The sequence below is a fragment of the Sinocyclocheilus rhinocerous genome, unplaced genomic scaffold (genome assembly GCF_001515625.1).
Source record: "Sinocyclocheilus rhinocerous isolate Xijiao unplaced genomic scaffold, SAMN03320098_v1.1 scaffold61, whole genome shotgun sequence".
Taxonomy (NCBI): domain Eukaryota; kingdom Metazoa; phylum Chordata; class Actinopteri; order Cypriniformes; family Cyprinidae; genus Sinocyclocheilus; species Sinocyclocheilus rhinocerous.
The window spans coordinates 1637368-1657362 of record NW_015640445.1 but is presented as its reverse complement, the minus strand read 5'-3'; the positions used below and the strand labels follow the sequence as shown (position 1 = coordinate 1657362).

General features: G+C 35.6%; 1 protein-coding gene across 3 annotated transcripts in view; it reads left to right on the top strand.

Moving 5' to 3' along the window:
* The window catches only part of LOC107752757 (arf-GAP with SH3 domain, ANK repeat and PH domain-containing protein 2-like), an 86916-nt gene that overhangs the window by 33301 nt on the left and 33620 nt on the right, over positions 1-19995 (top strand). For all 3 annotated transcript variants that reach the window (XM_016568802.1, XM_016568803.1, XM_016568801.1), the window contains exons 2-4: positions 3068-3140; positions 17019-17164; positions 17566-17640. In XM_016568802.1, the coding sequence (XP_016424288.1) occupies positions 3068-3140; positions 17019-17164; positions 17566-17640 (294 nt within the window). The remainder of the gene's footprint in view (positions 1-3067; positions 3141-17018; positions 17165-17565; positions 17641-19995) is intronic.

Sequence of the window (19995 nt, the reverse complement as noted above, 5' to 3'; positions counted from 1 at the left end):
GGTTCGGCACGCATGTGATCCGCGGATTAATTGCAAAATTTAACCATAATAGTGTATACGTTTATCATTTGTTCGTATTTACACAAGCAAGCCAATTTTAAACAATTCCAGAGAGAAAAGGCGAAAGGGAACTCGATTTGTTACTCGCGCGGGGTTCTCTATTCGCACAGCCGCACACACATGAAGCGCGCACATGCGTTTAACAGACAGCGCGCGAACACCGAACTCAATTCTCTTCTGAATCCTCTGAACAGACACATACACATAAAATTATGACAAAAAACCCATCTCGACCATCATTCAGGTAAACGCAGTCAGTTATGTCTCAAGTGAATGAAAACAGCTGAGAAAGAAATCGGATGTGATGTGTATCATTATATTGGATCCGTTCATCAGGTCTTAAAGGGACAGCGGCCTATAAATACTGCTGCTGTCATTAATGATCATCAAACAACAAAACAGCTGTGATAAAAATCTATATTTAATTTAAACAGTGAACACTATGCAGTGTTATTTTCCCTAATTATTACATTTCTGTATTTGAATACTACCAACCTTATTTTATTTGTAACATATTCTGTTGTATTTATCTATGCTTGTAATTTGTGTATTTGTTCTTATTTTTTACTGGCTGTTCTCTTGTCTCTTTAATCATGTTTAAACTTTCTTATTTAATATATAGTAGTATTATCAAAGAAGTACTTCGCTTTAAGTAATAAATGGAAAGCAAGTTAAATTGAAATATTTTTCTTTTCTTGCTGATCCGAAAAACCATAATGTGATCCGAACCGTGAGATTTGTGATCCGTTGAACCACTAATTCTAACATCAGACTCTTATTATATCTCCTAAGTTTTGGAGCGGAGCATTAAAATATTGTAAAGAGACAGGTGGTTGATGCTTAACTAGTCACAGGGATTAGTACCTAATACAAGTAACCCACTTATGAATGCTGTAATAAAGTCCTGTTTCTCCTACAATTCTCATGTCACTTCAGTGAAGGACAGCTGTATAGTAGATCTCTGTGTGTGAAACAAAGACACACTGTGAAGTGAGGTTTTTTTTTTTTTACTCAGTAGTCTGATGTGAAACTGCTTCCCTGTTTGACTCAAGTCAAGTTTAGGTCACATCTCACTCACTCCCTCAATAACTCTAGTGGTATTTAATAAAAAATATCTTTATTTTTGTGTGCTGACTGCTGAGGTGTAATCCCTCTCAAAGATAACTAAGAAAAAGGATGAAATGATATAAAAGACTGTCTGATGCTTTCCTGTGGTTACTGAAGTGGTAGTAGTTTCACAAAACTATGGTTAGTTAATGTGGTGTTAGTGTAAATTTCTTTCTATTATTATGAAATCATTTGGTTTATTAATAACTGTACTGTTTTCTTAGTAAACTCTCATTTTGCTTTGTCAGGCGTCTTGGTTTTGGTGGTTCATGGTCCGGCTCACTCTCCATCATGAGTAAAAGCATTGTCAGTCTACCTACCGCTCTGAAACCGAACGCTCCGCTAAATAAAACACGGCCAGCCATCAGACAAGCATCTAGATAGCTTCCCTATGACATGTTTGGAAAATAAATATTACACAGCGTTTTTAATAAAAGCAGGATTTACATTCTTCCACTTTGGGAGCAGCGGAGGCTCCTGTGAACAGGGCCAAATGGCAGAGGATGTTGAGGCCGGTGTTTCATTAGATTTATCTGGAGGTTTGAGGCTTTATAAGCAGCGTGGAGGTACTGAGAGGTGATTGGAGGATTTGTGATCGGCTGACCACATCTAAGCTGGGCTGCTTCAGTAGAGGAACTATTATGTTGAGACGCTATTTCCCTTTTCAATGCCAAATGAAATGCAAATTTTCGATTTGGTATCATATTTGTTTTTTAGGTTTTACCCTGCTGTGTTACTGAATGGTATGCTGTTGGGGCTGCATGATTTGAGGGAAAAAATGTAATCATAATTGTTTGTTTTTGCAATTTTATATAGCAAAAGTGTGTGTGTTTTAATAAAACACCAGGTTTGCTGAACTTGTTTGTAGGGCTGTACAATTTGGCCTAAAGTTTTTGTGATTATATGACTATAAAAAAAATAATGGTAGCATTAAAAGTTAAGAAATGCGATTAATTTCCATGAATCGGTTTCAATTGACCAAAAAAAGTAGAAAAAAAATACTGAATTTTAAGATTACGTGTAGGCAAGATTTTATTTATTTTTTCTTTTTTACAGGTATTTAAGTTTTCTTATATTGGGGACATGTAATACAATAAATATAATTTTATTTAACATTTTTTGCACGTTTCAAATATGTTTTGGTCTCTTTCCCCCTTTCAAGCCATTTGAGAGCAGATATAAATAGATATTGTCAAATGTAGCTGTTTTATTAAAGAAATAATAAAATGTTATATTGTGAAAATGTCTACTGAGTCTAATGAAGAGTTAAGAGTGTCAGTGAAGCAAGAATGTCTTTCATATGTAATCATCAATTACATTATAACTGTACAAACCCAAATAAATGTGGTTACATCATATATATTAATCAAACATCAAGAGCTTGTGAATCGCAACTGATTTGAATCATAAAACTGTGTACAATAACAACACTCAGATTTAGGCTTTAAAGTGTGGTATTTTCTTGCTTCTACTTCGTACTCTTCTTTAATGCTATATTGCTCTGTGTGTGTGTGTGTGTGTGTGTGTTGTGTCCTGTGGTGCTCCTGGGGAGGTTTGTTTCGTGAATGTGTACAGATTCAGCTGTGCAGTCCTGCCTGCCGACTTCCGCTGCTCCTGCAGTTCAGGGATTGTTTTGGAGTATTTTTAGGAGCTTGCTTTTGAATAATGAATCCCCTGCAGACTGAAGACAGCAGGGTCTGCCCCCCATGAACACACACACACACACCTGAGTCTGTGTAGGTGTGAGATTCATATTTGAGCGTAACCTAAAGATAATTAAGGGTCTTTGATAAATGTGTGTGGTGCAAGTGCTGATGTTAATGTGCATCTGTATTCATGTCCTAAAGGCTTTGGGATGCACATATTATATCTCTCTGTTTCTTTCTGTGTCTGTGTTTAGGCCCTGGATGTGGACCGCAGTGTCCTTTATAAGATGAAGAAGTCAGTTAAGGCCATTTACGCCTCCGGTCTGGGTAAGTGATCTCAGCCTCTTCACTGCCTCGCCTCTCTGTCATTCATCATCTCATCACATCTCGTGATGTGGCCGCAGTCTGATTGAATTACAGTCAGGAAATCTCTGGAGCACATCTGCGCATCCATCTGATACGAGGAATGTACTCGGCTTTATCTATAGGTGACACCTTTTGATACATGATATGTTGTTGATCATGCTGAAAAACAGAGTTTGTCCTTTAGAATGGAACTGACAGTAGGTAGTTTGTTTGATTTCCCTTTTTAGAGATGATCGGTGTCTCTATGGGTTCTTCATGTGCTGAGTGAAATTTGAAGAGTGTCCTGATACAATGTACTGACTAGGGATAGGGCAGAAGGATGGTCAACTAGACGTCCAGCAAGTGACATTTTTTTCTGAGGTCGTCTTAACCTTTATTTATTTAGTTAGTTATCTTACACTTGTGTAATAGTAATATTTTAGCAGCCATGCTTTGCTGTCAAAAAAACAAACAGAAAAAGATGTAAAAATGATTTAGTATTAATATATTTAATATTTAAAATAATATATAAAATATTTAATATTAAAAAAATTATTTAATATGGAAAATGAATATTAAATATTTAAAATAATTTTTAAATATTTAATATTAAATGAAAAAAACATTATTTACATGGCTGTCGCGACCGTGCTTTGCTGCTAAAAATAAAATAAGAAAAAATTTGATATTAAAACTGCTTGCTCTTAATGTTTTATGTGTTTAAAACTGTTATTTTAATACAAAAATAATATTTAATATTATAAATATTGCATATTGAATATTTGAAAAAAAAAAATTTTTTTTAATTACTTGACATTTGAATTTTGAATATTTATTGTTGAAGCCAGTAAATTTGTTTGCACAAACAAAATTCCATAGTGACTGTGCTTTGCTGCTAAAATTTTTTTTATATTAAAACTACTTGGTATTAATATTTTAATACTAAAACGGTATTATTTTGTAGAATTAAGTATTATAAATAAATATTACAGATTTATTATTAAACATAAATAGTTAATATTATAAAAAATAACTTGACATTTGAAATTTTCTAAACTTATTAAAGAAGGCAATTTTTTTCGATAAGCAGTGTTTTCATGGCTGTAGCTGTAGTGCTTTAAATTGAATGAATTTAGATCAGTGGAAGTTGCGACAGTAGCCCCGCCCACACTACAAACTCATTGGACTGAATTACTGCTCCTCATCTGTATAAAACTTAACTTAAAAGTGGAATTACAAAATCACAACCTATAAGGACGTATTTGATTTTTGGATTTAAGACCAATGAGATTTCACTATGGGCGGGGCTGTTTTTACATCATGCAAAACAAAACCTAATTGCTTAGACTAAAACTCAGAACCAAAAATGATCGCTTGCTGCTTTACTGAGAAGCATCTGTTTAGGATCCAGCGTTAACTTCATGTCGCTGACAGGCTGTTATCTTCACGCTGACCTACCGGAGAAGGTAGGAATATTTTCCCGGAATATAATTAGTGTTTTAGAGTGTTTCCGAGTGATGCTCGATTGAATGGCTCCAGTTATCAGCGCGTACTGAAGGGCTGTTCTTTGTACCGGCTGCCGGTACTGAGGTTGAGCAGCTCTCCATTGTGCCGCCTGTCTCAACACAGCTCATTCACACGCTGAGTTTGTTTCGACTGCACAAGGAGGCCCAGACGAGCGAGCTCTGCTGATCGACACTTTTCCAGGAACACTGCTGGCTCTGTTCTGGCGGGACAGCTGTCTCCCACACCCCAGGGGACAGCTGTGCCAGGACGCACCCTTCATGTCTATCCGTCACCCGTACGTGCTGATGGGATTCCCAGAGCCGTGGCTCCGTTATTGTTTCCTGTTTGTGGGAATCGGTGCTTTTGTGTCAATTCACTCCGGCAGGATCTGTTAGACTCGTTTGATTATGCAAATTCAAATTCCATGAAGTATCGTTGAAAATAATTTGCAAACCTGATCCTTATTTGCATTGTACTAATCTAATCGCACCTGACTTGTATTAGATATCCATACCGTATTTGCATATCAGACTAAGTGAAGGCTATTGCTCATATTTTGGTTTGTTTCAAATGCTACAAGGCATCAATAAAATACATTTTTGTCTAAATAAAACACTAAAAACTAAAATCAGTTGTTTTAAATGCTGCAGTTGTTAGGCATCACAACATTTTAATGTAAAAATAAATAAAAATTGCAGATATTAATATTTTATACTATGGCTAAATAAATAAAACCTCTGAAAACTAAAAATCAGTTGTTTTAAATGCTGCAATTGCTAGGCATCACAACATTCTAATATAAAAATAAATAAAAATGGCAGATATTAATATTTTATACTACTTTGGCTAAATAAATAAATAAAATAAAACCTCTGAAAACTAAAATGAGTTGTTACATTAAATGCTACAAGTGTATTTAGGTATCACAAGGCAACCTCCAAATAAATGCTACAAAGTATTTAGGTGTATTCTAATAAAAAATAATTAATTAATTAATTAATTAATTAAAAATAACAATATAAATAAATAAACAATGGCTGATATTAATATGTTATACTATTTTGTCAATTTATACTGTTTTGTCTTATACATTTAAAAAAACACTAAAAACTAAAATCAGTTTCGTTTAAATTCAAACATCAAAATGTAATTTAAGAATAAACAAAAAAATGGCAAAATGCACTATTTTGTTTAAATAAATAAATAGTAAAACAGAATTAAAACAGTGGTTTTAAGTGCTACAAGTGAAATTAGGCTTCAAAACATCAATGGAAAAGAAATATTCATTTTGAGATTTGCTGAAGTGCTAACATTTTTACCAGTTCGAGCCTGTTCTAGTACACCCCCAAAACAAAATCAAGACTTTGTAAAAGAGCATAATAGGACCCCTTTAAATGTTATTAAGTGTTTTTAATGGTTAACTTAAAGTGAACCTTAGATAATGAATTTTAAATGTTTAAAAACATAGGGGAAATGTGCATGAATGATAAAATATACAACATCATTAGATAACGATGAATTAAAAAAATATCTAATAAAGTTGGTTGGTCAAAAGTGGTTATTCATTAGGGAAGCCGTGTTACATAAGCCTTCATAGGAACGTCATGTTGCTCTGCAGTAATAAATCAGAGAATCTCTGCTTACAGGCTGGTGACTCTGGGTGAGTTTGATTAATTTATCTGCTCTTAACACATTGTGTTATCAGTGAGGAACAGGACATCTGCTCTTAGCTGGCTTTAGAAAGGCTGGACAGTCCAGGATGTACGTAAATCTCTCAGAGTTGACGTGCAAGAGACAAATCTCCTGATCAGAGCGCTCTGAACTTCTAGGTCACATGCAGAGCTGCAGAAATAGGTGTAATTCACACCTGGAGAGAACAGTGACAGTATGTTAAAATCACTGCTGGAGTGTGGAATTCACTGCTGGGAGTTTGAACCCTCTTGAATTTAACATATATTATCATCATCTCAGCAGATGCTGCGATGAGTGCAGGACGACAAAAGTGTTAATGTGCCAGTTGTGCCAAAAAAAAAAGTAGAAACATCCTAAAGAAGCACAGGCTGTTTCCATCTTAAAGTCACAGTGTTTACATTATTTAGTATGTTTATTTAGTGTCTTCACGTGCCATCTCATTTATTAAATAAGCTGGCATTGTGTCTTCAGTAAGGTGAAGGAGATCAGCTCTCACTCCTGACACGTCAGAGCATTCTCATTTCTGTTTTACAGTCCTGGATTATTTATGCATGATGATCAGTGTCTATCGCAGACATCGATCTGCAAGCTGTCTAGAGAGGATGGGAGAAAGTGAAGGAGGATGAGATGCTGATGGAACCGGAGAATCTTTCCTGTGTCTGTTTGGAGCCTGAGGCCTGCTGGAGGCTTTTGCCAATAATGAAACCTTGAGCTGGCATCAGGTGTCTGAGCGTTTCACAGTAAGAAATGTCTAGTAGAGCTCAGTCCACACATATAGAATGGTGGGAAGCGGAGGCTAAATCTTGCAAATCAATATCACTGGCGGTGCTGATTACAATGAAGTCACCATTCTCACAATCGCAGTTTTCCTCAAGTCCAGTTGTAATTTCCACTCTCAAAATATATAATCAGTTTAGACAAGCATTTCAACTCACAGACTTTTCCTTGGAAACCCCCATATGTAATAATCATCTTTTCCCAGCCGCCAAGCTAGATGCTACTTTCAAGCAATGGCAGGACTTGGGCATAGTTAAATGTAGTGACTTTTTCATGAATAATATTTTTGCTAATTACAATGATCTGATTCAAAAATGTAATCTTCAAAAGTCAGATTTTTTTCGTTATCTCCAGGTTCGTCACTTTATACAGGTGTTTCCTCAAATGCCCTCTGAATCAGGATTGGACTTGGTCCTTAAGACCCCTACACACCTCAAGGGCCTCATTTCCAAAATATATAACTTAATTATCACATTCCAAAATATATCACTAGAGAAGATCAAAACAGTATGGATAGGAGAGTTGGGAATTGACATATCCGAAGACACTTGGGATAAAGCTGTTGACAGAATAAATTCATCTTGTTCACGACATCTGATTCAGATGAAAGTTCTCTACCGTATTGACTATAGTAAAACCAAACTGGCTAAACTATACCCAAATATAGATTAAACATGTGATCGTTGCAATGCATTTAAGGCAGATCTAACCCATACGTTCTGGTCATGTACTAAACTGAGACAATTTTGGTTTTCAATATTTGAGATTTTAAACTCGGCATATAATTTAAGAATTCAGCCTAACCCAATAATGGCTTTGTTTGGAGTTACAGGTGAAGACATTCACATAACCAAAGATAAAGAAAATGCCTTGGCATTTGCAACATTAATAGCTAGAAGAAGAATTCTTTTAGAGTGGAAATCACCAATGCCACCTAAACTGTCACCATGGCTTAGTGATGTAATGTTCTTTCTAAAAACTGAAAAAATCTAATATTTTGTCAGAGGATCAACCAGAACATTTTACAAAACATGGGATCCTTTAATAACCTACTGTTTTGTTTTGTTAAGTTGTAGGTAAAATTTTTTTTTTTTTTAATTAATGCCTTTGAAAGTGCCTCTGTCACGGAATACTTTCAATGTACCTTGTTCTGATAAAAATATTATAAAAAAAGAAATATCTAGTAGAGCAAGGCGTGAATGAAAACCAGGTTTCTGAAGTATTCTGAGTGTTTTTACACTTATATTGACATAGTTGCTGTAGTGTTGTAATGCTAAATTATAAATAAATTGTAGATACAATTATTAAATCGTAACTGCCAAGATAATTTTTTTCCCAAAAGTTGATTATAATTAGTCATTATTATATGATGAAGAGTACTGTTGCTCTAAATATCATTAATACTGAGTAGCCTATACTTTAGATGCAGTATTGCCAGTTATTTGGTCTATTTTTGCTCCAGCAAAAAAAGAAAGGCAAAGCAAATTAAGCCACTGCAGAATAAACCATTAACTCATCTAGCGAGATTATGAACACTATTCTATCCCATGAGACCAGAGGAGTCAAGAATGGCAGTGAAGCAATGCAACTGATGCCGCAGGTCACATGACAATGACAAAACATAACAGATGTAGTATTTTCTGAATGCATTCATACTACACACATGCATAATATTTAGAGCATTTTTTTTACGGGAATTTCCTTATCAAATGTAATAACTACTCCGTCAGTATGTGATTTTTGGACGCAGCTGGTCACATTTTTATTACTGAATGAATCAGTATTTTTCAGTAAATCAGCTGAAAGAGTGATTCAGTACCTGCTCTTCCATTACTCTTCAAATTCCGCAAATTGAAATTGAAAATTGAAAATACGCCCAATGGAAACAAGTCAATTTCGCAAAAACTCCCATATATCGAAAAAAAAATTGTACGCTCGCCTGAGGTGGTTTTTCAGGCTATTTGAAAAAGGAATATTTCGCAAAATTGCAATGGAAACAGTTTTTTTTTTCGCATTTAAAGGTCACCTGGCGTACGTAAAACTCACATGATCATTCTTTAATATACTATAACTTCCAAGAAACACCTCATACGTGGCCGCTTTCAAGTATAAGGGGCTTTCCTTGCCATTAATGCTTGGATAACCCCTTATTTTCAGAAGTGTCCCAGATGCAGCCCTCCGTGCTGCTTCACTAAAGATACACACCTATGTTTCCTTCGATTAAAAATAATGGCTAGTGCGATGGCTGCGATATACGTAAACCTACCAATATCTGTTGCCATGACTTATCGTAAGAGGAAATAATTACATTTTAGTCACATAAGATTGGTTAATGGAAATGCTGTCATTTCACTATATATTTTCGCCGACATCTATAAAATATCGCAAAAGGTTTGTGCAAATCATTAATGGAAATGCAGACTCTAGCTGCATCTGTAACCACATACGTTCTTAGTAGGCACTACATTTGGTGAAGAACTTAATTTGTGACAGTTAAAAGTATGTTTTATATTGTATGAATGTGTAGTATGAATGAAATCCAGATTAACAATGTCTGCCATATTGGCATGTGACTTATGGCGTCAGTTGAATTGCATTCATAACTCTCATGGGATAGTAAAGTGTCTGCCAGATGTGCACTTCAAAATCTCATCATAAATAGGTCATCCGGGTACTTTTTGTCTATGAATACTATGAATTTGGACATAGTGTCACATATTGTTTTATGCTTACTATATAGTAGAGAATTACTAGACTTTCATTCCAGAATGAATCAGAGTTTTTGAACGAATCGGTTGAGTGATTTAAATGACTCATTTATAAAGAAAGTCTACTTATCACAACCTCCTAGCATAACAATATAACCTAAAAATCTCCTGACAGTCTGTCTGGGGCACACAAACACAGATAAGCAGAGTGAGATGGCAAAAAAATCCCAGTGCTGTTGAACAAAATATTGGCACTCTTGGAATGTCCAATATGAGTATTGAAACTACCTTTATTATTGTATTGTATTAATTCTATTTATTTAGCATTAAAACGTGTCGACCTGGTTCTATATAAACTCCAGGAGTAGATTGTGACATTTAAGGGGGGATTTTTCTAACCCTATAAACCAGGTGCAATCAATGTACACAGGTGTTTAAATGACTCAAGCATTACTCACGTGGACCAACCACCCCTCCACTACAGACTCATCGGAGTTCACAGTCGTCTGAAACCACATAATAAGCTCAGCAAGCAGGTAGCCAAAAAAAAAACGAAACAAAAAAAAATCATGAAAAGGAAGACAGTTGTATATTATATGTGTGTAATAGTGCGTTTCAAATGCTTAAAACTCATGTCTTTGCCCTAACTGGTGCATTTTTGTGCGAGTGATTTTGAAGGTGACCGTGAGACAGGCTAATGAAGCAGTCATTCTCTTCCCCCAACAGACTGTCATTCAGACGGCCACAGCATGGAAAGCTATGCTAGGGTTGAGTTACCGTGAGGAAGGACACAGCGAGGAGCCAGAGTTTTAACATTGCAGATGAGTGGAAGGTGTGCAGAGCTCATATGTCGCTTTAAAAAAACAATAGGCAGATCCAAATGCGCAGTCGGCCACTGCAGCAGAAAACAAGACGGCATGTTGAGGCTGTACACACACCGCCTGGTCTGGAGATTTACTGTCATAACATTAGCGGTGGCATCAGCTGGAAAGCAGCCTGCATGTGAAGAGCCCTACCGTGAATGTCAAACCGTGCGGAGATCACAAGCTCTGCTATAAAATTCGAAGCCTCACATGCATTTTTTTGTGAAAGACTTGAGGCTCAGGTGGAGTTTGGTATTCAGTGGTTATGGATGGCACATGTTTTTATCTGATTAAAAATACTATATATGTGAACTGATTGCTATGAATTGTATATGTTTGCTATTTAAATACGTTCTAAAATGAAATAAAATAAATTTATTAAATTAATAAATTAGAATGACTTGAAACTGTTGAAAGTAGTTAGTGTTCTTTATGTACTATTATAATTTTTAATAAAACATTACATTATTTTTGCATATCATATCTTAATTTTCATTTAAGTTTTTTTTTTATATTACTGTTTAGGTTTAATCAATTTTTTCAAATTTAGTTTTAGTTCAGTTTTAGATTTTATTTATTTCTAGTCAGTAATTTTGGTGCTTCAATTTAAACATTTAAGTTTTAGGATTCAGTTTGTTTTAACATTTCTATTTTATTTCTGCTTTATTTCAATTAACAAAACGTGTTTTTATTAGTTTTAGTTAATGATAATAACCCCGGTTGAAAGACATAACTTAAAATATTGACTTAAAATATTAAACAAGTAAAATGATTGCTATTAATTGTGTCTTAGCTAGTTGTTTAAATAAATAAAATCTTAAAATTCTGAAGTTTAAAAAAACAAACAAAAAAACATGTCAATTCACATATATAATAATTTTAAATAAAAGTTTCCTAGCCAAGAAAATTCTTCAGTAAAAAATAGGCAGAAAGTCATTATCAATGAAAAATGAGTGTAAGAAGTCAGGAACACTCTTAAAAATAAAGCGATGCCATAGAAGAACCAGTTTTGGTTCCCCAAAGAAACTTTCAGTGCAGTTCTTAAAATAACCTTTTTTTTTTAGTGTGAAGAACATTTTAATAATCTAAAGAACCTTTTTCCACTGTAAAGAACCTTTTGTGGAATGAAAAGGTTCCATGGATGGTAAAGGTTCTTTGTGGAACTATTGATGCCAATAAAGAACCTTTATTTTTAAGAGTGAAAGTCTGCAGGCCTGTAATGAGATGTGATGAGTCACAGTGATGCAGCAGGTGGTTTGAAGGAAAGGGTCTTCACAGCTCATAATCAGACTCTCTCCCACTGCTCTCCTTCCTCCTGCTGTCAGAGAGTGTGACTGTAACGTTCACAGAGGGCTGGAGAGAGACAGAGGTGTGTGTTTCAGGTTTTAAGTAAAGAGCCTGTCATAACTCGATCAAACGATGAATCTATCCAATATCTTGAATGTACAAATAATATTTAATGTATTATAGCATATGCTGTCATCCAGAGTGATTTAGAATGAGCTTTGAATGTGGTTGCTAAGGGGTGTGACTGAGTACTCTACCAAGTAGTTGGTCAAAGAGAAATTTCTCCATTAACTTAATGCCTGTAGACAGCATATCATATTGGCGAAGGAAAAACACTTTTACAGTAATCCAATGGAAATCCTTCTGGTAAGTGAGGGTTAATTCTCATTTAGGGTAAGTAAAATAACCCATTCAGTCTGTTCCACACTATTGAGGCATCTACTCGGGCATAATTTTTAAGCGTATTACCAACTTGAATGCTGTTGCAAACATTATGCTGCATAGTGCATTTTAAGACAACTATTTTTCACCCATTTTGAAATCAGTATCATTTGTGGAGAGACGGAAAAACAAACTAGATATTGCAACAATAATAGACACCAGCATTGACAAGCGTTTGCATGAATGGGGGTAAGAGAGACATTATGAAATAAAGGATGATCATTTCTAGTGTGCATATGTTTGCACATGCTATCAAATGGAGTATACTTGAAAAGGCTATGTTCGGCTGTACGCATATGCTAAGAGTTCGTGTCTTAACTGAAGTATAATTCATGCTAGGGCCCTATGAAATCAGTTCAATTTTTTCCCCAAATTCCATTTAATTTTTTGCCAAATTCCCTTTTTTTTTCTTTTTAAATTTTTCTGGATTCCATTTCATTCATCAAAAATGTTTAACAGAAATGACATTTTTAAAAGCCCTATGAAATGTTTTTCTCATTCATTCATTTTTTATTTTTTTTACCAAATTCTATTTTCCATTCATTTTCTGGATTCCATTTTAATGGTTTCATTAAATATTAATAATCAAAAGCATCTCTAATTAAATGATTTTATTTTAAATATATATTTTTTATTATTATTTTTTTTTCATAAATACTGTTATGTATTTACATTTTTCTGGTAAATAAATTTTGGTAAATAATTTTTCAAAGGAAAAAATGAAATCGCATCATATGACCCCTTTAAGCAATATTTCTGTCACCGTTTCTTCAAGTTAAACCAAACTTTTATTTTGATGGGTTGATGTGAAGACTTTTAGGTTTTTGTTTGTATATGGTATAGTTTTACTCAAATCTCAACACTCACCGCGCTCTCCCAGCTTTTGTAGGTGCAAAGACCTATTTCTTATATTAAACGTTACTCAAGGTCTGCACTCTAAAATTCTCTTTATTTAAACAGGAGATAAATACAAATAACAGACGTTTCGGCTTGCTGCTTTCATCAGTGAGTTCATCATAGTTTTACTTAAGAAACGATAAAATGCTCATGAATGTGTTCATATATTGAGGTGGCAGAGGCTGAAAACACCACGAGTGTTGTGCGCACTTCAGTACGTGTATAGTAAATTAAACCGTGCATCTGCGTCGTTCATTCACACAGAGACATGCAGAACATGCAGGATTCATATTTAAATAGTATTTTTGCAGCTTAATATTCACAGACACTAGAACATATCACGTTTTGATTTAAGTGTTCTGACCTACTTTTGATTTATTCATCCAAAATTTGGCAAATTTCGTGACATTCCGCATTATACTGTAAATTCAATTTTTTTGACTGGATTCCGCGATTCCGTCCGGGTTTCCAAATCGTGAAAATCTTAGGTCTCTAAATTCATGCTTAAAGCTTACTTGATGATGTTGAACATCTCAAATATTTTCAATGTCATTCAGGATGTTCACTCAGAAGATATCTGACAATTTGTACTGTATACAGTGATGCAACTCGCTAGTTTTAATGTTCAAATCCTGCCTACTACAGAGATAAAACTAACAGAAGTCTGGACTTCTTGAGTTTGAGCTTGAGTTAGCAGTTTTACTGATGCATATACTGCACATTTGTGCTCTCATTTGTAATTATCAAGTGTTTATTTATTGAAGCAGGTGCAGCCATTTATCAAACTGAACAGGCAAAAGGCATTCAACAAAAACTGGTGCTCTATCCCTGCTTTCCCAGTCAGGTATAAGAAACAGTGCTTTCATTTGAATGGAATCTCCTCGGCGTACGGCCTTCACATATCCATTATCCTTATTAGCCTGTATCTAATTACCGTGCCTGTTGTTGTGACCTGGGCAGTGCTCCAAGTCTACTCTAGCACACGAGTGCTCAGATCTGCTGGAGTGCGTCTCCAGGTCTTCCTTTTGTTTTGCTCCGTCTTGTCGCCACATGGCCCCAGTTCTGGACTGAGTGATAGGGCACCACCGCCTCACTTCCTGTCCCATTGTGTCCTTCCTATCGAGATACAATAGGTCATCTAAAGGGAAAGCTCTCAAGGAGACTATCACAAGCTACACTGAATCAAATCATCGTATGAATTATTCATAAGAGGTGATCGACTATATAACAATACTGTATGGCTATTCTTGGCGATAACGTTAACTAGTTGTGGGAAGAAGGTCACCCACAAGGGAGGCTTGAAAAGCTCCAGGTGTTGATTACAAACAGGCTTGCACATTGACTAGCATCCCGACATTTTATAACATGTCTGTACTTGTAAATTACACATTTTCCCTGCAGACAAACTGTGGGGAGTTTGCAACATCACTGCACGAGTGAATTACACGCTTGCTTGTTTTCCCTCTTTCGTTCTTTGTCCCTGGAGAGGACGTCGACTGGGAGTTTGATGGAATTAAGAGGAAGTTCTGGGTTTTTGGATTTAAGTTTCCATCAGGCCCTATCAGGGTCTTTTGTCTCATCGTACAATAACAATGAGCAGAGTGTGAAAAAGACTCCTTAAAACAATAAATAGGCTATTTTGTGTGTCCATGGTTGGACGAAGTTGATGTGATTAGGTGGACTGTAACTGATAATGCTGGAATACATGACAACACAATCGCGAGGAAAAGAAACCAACAGTTGGAAAGAACAATAAGTTAGGGGAGACAAACACAATACTGTGACTGTGAAGAATGTTAGGCTTTATTTGTTTGTGTAGAGCTTAATAGCCCTAATTGTTTTCGTTCATTACATACAATTTAGTTGCCATATTTAAAGGGATTGTTCACCCAAAAATTAAAATTCTTTCATTAATTACTCACCCTCATGTCACTCCAAACCCGTAAGACCTTCGTTCATCTACAGAACACAAATGAAGATATTTTTGATGAAATTCCGAGAGCTTTCTGACCCTGCATAGACAGCAACACAATCAACAAGTTCAAGGCCTAGAAAGGTAGTAAGGACATCGTTAGAATAGTCCATGTGATATCAGTGGCTCAACCGTAATGTTATTAAGCTATGAGAATACTTTTTGTGCGCAAAGAAAACAAAAATAACGGTTTTATTCACTTACTTTTTTTTTGACCCAGAAGAGAAGAAATTGTTGGATAAAGTCGTTATTTTTGTTTCTTTGCACATAAAAAGTATTCTCATAGCTTAATAACATTACGGTTGAACCCCTGATGTCACATGGACTATTTTAATGATGTCCTTACTACCTTACTGGGCCTTAATCATGTCAGTAGTGTTGCTGTCTATGGAGGGTCAGAAAGCTCTCGGAATTTCATCAAAAATATCTTAATTTGTGTTCTGATGAATGAAGGTCTTACGGGCTTGGAATGACATGAGGGTAGGGGTGTGCGATATTGACCAAAAATAATATCTCAATATTTTCTGGGATTTTATCGATAACAATAATTAGACAATATTTTGCTGAGTGTGTTATTGTACTGGTATCTTAAGGACTGCCGTGGACAGCTGACTCCTAAAGTTTTTGATATTCTTCATATTCTGTATAGTGGTCAGTTCACACTGATAGAAATTAATATTTTCCAATAAGTTTAGACTGATTTTTACATTTTATGGGCATTTTTACCTTTATAAAGCCATTTTTTCTAAAAGTGTCCATATCAGTGAATTATGAAATCAGTATCAACAAAATTCATCTTTGCAATGCAGAGGAAACACAGAATCTGCTTCTGAAGTGGCTTTCAGATGTATTTACACGCTGTTTAATGCAGGACATGAATGCATTTAACCTGCAATTACAAATGCATAAATAATGTTTTGATATAGGCTTATTAAACATAAAATGTTGAATACTGATATTTGAAGAATTTAAATAATAAAAAGATACTTTAAATTTGAAATGAAAACCGCCAGTAGGTGGCAGCAAGTCACTGTTAATAAGCGAGTCATTGCGATTGAACCGAATCATTTAATCGGTTGATTCATTCAGGAACGAAACACCGTTATTTGCTCAGAGACTCAAAACAGTGCTGTGGCTGTTTGGAATTATTTTTTGTTGTCAAAATACCGCATGAACAGGAAATAGGGTGTCTAAAAGTCTCTTACTTAACATCTTGTTTATTGAAATCAATAATCACATTTGTAATCATGATCATTTTTAGAGAGAAAAAAAATGGAACTCTTCATTTGAAATTGATTAACTATATGAAATGGTATAAATATATACATTTTCTGTCCCCATGTCTTGAATTTGTGATCTTTTGTGATCATTCTAAATGTATTTTAATAGACTGAATCATGCAGTGAAAGAACACACTCTAAATGCGCACTTGCACTAGACTCTAGACTTCACGTAATGTTTGTGTGCGCTCTGTAGGTGTGTTTTGAATGGTTTTTGCAAAATACTCGATAATGTCAAATCGCACATCGTTTAAACAACAATTTTTTATAAACAATCGCAGACGATATATATCGCACACCCCTACATGAGGGTGAGTAATTAATGACAGAATTTTCATTTTGGGGTGAACTATCCCTTTAATTTGATGAAAGTAGCCATGTTTTAAAGCACTGTTGGATTTAAGTTGATATAAACTACATTGACATTCTGTCTGTAGCTCACGTGGAGAACGAGGAGCAGTACACTCAAGCTCTGGAGAAGTTTGGAGAGAACTGTGTGTACCGAGATGACCCTGACTTGGGATCAGCCTTCCTGAAGTTCTCAGTCTTCACAAAGGAGCTCACAGCCCTCTTCAAGAACCTGGTGAGGACATTTATTGTGCATTTATGTGATTTTTATATAGAGCAAATGGGTTTCAGATATCTTACCTTCAGCTGTTAATGTGCTTGGACCTCTGGGCCCAAAAACTGATCTGGAGTCATTGGCCTACTGGGTGGATCAACTTTCATGAATGTGTTTTAGCAGTTACTAGTGCTGCTAATTTATGATTTGGATGTTGTCTTGTTAGTTTTTGCGAAAGCTAATGAATAATTCCACTAACATCATGTTTGCATGAATACTACTTAAACGTCTAATTTCTCTCCCACTGCAACAGACCTTTTTGTTTCCTCTCGTCTTTGTTTATCTCTGATTGCAATTATAGAAAGACAATTGCACAGCTGGGAAGAAAGAGATTTTTCTAATGTGGTGCTTTTACTCTCTAGTTTCAGAACATGAATAACATCATTACCTTCCCATTGGACAGTCTGTTGAAGGGAGATCTGAAAGGGGTTAAAGGGGTAAGTTCATTACTTTAAGCCAATAAACTGTTACTTTCTTTGCTTTTTGGCAGTTTTTCAGCAGCATATTGATCAGTGCTTGTCTCAAGGTGTTTCAGACACATGCACGTCAGCCAATACATAATGGATGGATAATATTCCTTGGCACACAGGTCTCAAGTTTCATGCGTAATCAATTACCTTTTGGAAGTGACTGAATTTACTCCATAATGCCAGAGGCTTTTTTGTGCATGTTATATACGTATATTACATTTGACTTTTTATTTTACTTTATAAAATTATTATTAGATTATAATTATTTAAATATATTAAAATACATATTATTTATAAATTATATAATATTAATTATTAATAAATAATATTACAGTGTTTGAGTTAGGCTGATATTGGCTGTGTGCCTATAAAAATGTTGTGCCTAGATATGGTTGGGACTCTCGATTAAATAGCAGTGCAACATTCTACTTTCAAACACAATGTCCATCGTGACCTCCTGACCTTCTCTGCACCATGTGATCGGCTTGTTAGCTCTTAGGGGGAGTCTGATGTGATTTACTCCTAATGAGGCGCTTCACTCAGCTCCTTGTCTGGTTTCCCTGGAGACTTCACTTTCTCTGTCTCGCTGTGATGGGGCTGAAAAATACATTCTGCCTGGGTGAAGTGATTCCTTAAATGTGTAGTTAAAAATGAAAGCATGGTTAACTGAATCAGTGAGACCCTACAGGCATTAATTGGGCCTTAATAGTGAACTAATGTGTTTGGACCTACACAGTGACCTACAAGTGCTTCTTTCTCTGCCTAGTGGTACTATTTCTCATACTAAATGTATTGGTTAACACCAATTGTTTGGTTTGTGTGTGTTTGTAAAAACATTTTAATTTGAATTTGTTTGTTCAAATATTTGCATATCATAAATGCTATGGATTATTTTTAGGGAAAGGTATTGTAATCCGTTTTCCATCACACCAATGAGATTCGCACTTTTGGTCACATGCCCAGAGTCACTACTGTTACTTATTAGGGTGCTTTCACACCGGGCCTGTTGTTTCGGAACCTGGTGCGTTTCCCCCCCTTAGCTCGGTTCGTTTGGGCATATGTGAACACGGCAATCGCGCTCAGATCCGCGCCAAAACAATCGGTCCGAGATCGCCTGAACGAGGTGGTCTCGGCTCGATTGAAAACGAACTCTGGAGCGGTTCGGTAGTAGTGAGAAAGCAATCCGATCCAACGGACCAACGAACCAGGCTATATCACAATTTATGATGGGTAATTACGTAAGTTCCGTGAAAAGCATTAGCTTTGTTGTTTTGCTAATACCTCAAAATGAACCTGTGAATGTCTGTGGGTGAGCACGTCTTTGCCATTCAAAAATCAAAGCGCACTTTTTATTATTGCTCTTCTTTTGTAGTAGGTGCATTTTAAAAATGTTTTCCCAATCAATCCTGGACTCCTGCTCAAAATGATAAATTATTATAACGACAGCTACAAAAAAAAACAACAATAAGCCCTGTTGGAACTGTTGTCGTTCCATCCTGACGGATGACATCCGTGACAGCTAAGTGGAATCCCGGAAAATAAACCGTGGAACTTTGACCAATGAGAGAACAGTTTACTCGCGCGTGACTTGTATTAACAAATTTGAAACATTGCCGTGTGAAAGCGAACCGCACCAAGAATAAAAAGCAACATTGTAATAATTTTAATCCCTGTTTCGGAACAAAGCAATCGATCTACAGGTGTGAAAACACCCTAAGACAAGCAGGTTATGGGAGGAAAACGCTGAACCAATAATTAAACGTGTTGCGTTTGTATTCTGGGCTCATATCTGCTTGTCTGTGAATAGAATGCTTTATTAATAATGTGTTTACTGAGTTTGGTTTTTTTAAAACACCGTTTTAATGCATTAAGCCACATAGCCTACTTTCACGTTAAGCGTTTTAGAATGTCCCAATGATTAATTTGTGAATTCGACTGGTCCAGAAGATTAAACTTGCAGCAGCTAACATCTCGTGATTCAATAAAACAGACATAGTGAGTCAAGTTTACAATAAACAACTGTGCATTATAATGAAGGCTAAAACTGCACAGCATTTTTAGCTTTTTAAACAATATACTCCATCACGTGCAGCCCCGCCCCGATCTGCAGGCTGCAGCTGGTATACTTGACTTGGACCCCTCAAAATCAGCTATTTATATCAATGGGAATGATAGATCAAGGCTGTAATGTTAATGACATCCACCAGAGGATAAGAGATCCTTTTAGGTTTCAAAAATTGTATAAATGGTTCAAGAAATTAACTTGTAGTAAATATATATGTGACCCTGGACCACAAAACCAGTCATAAGGGTCAATTTTTC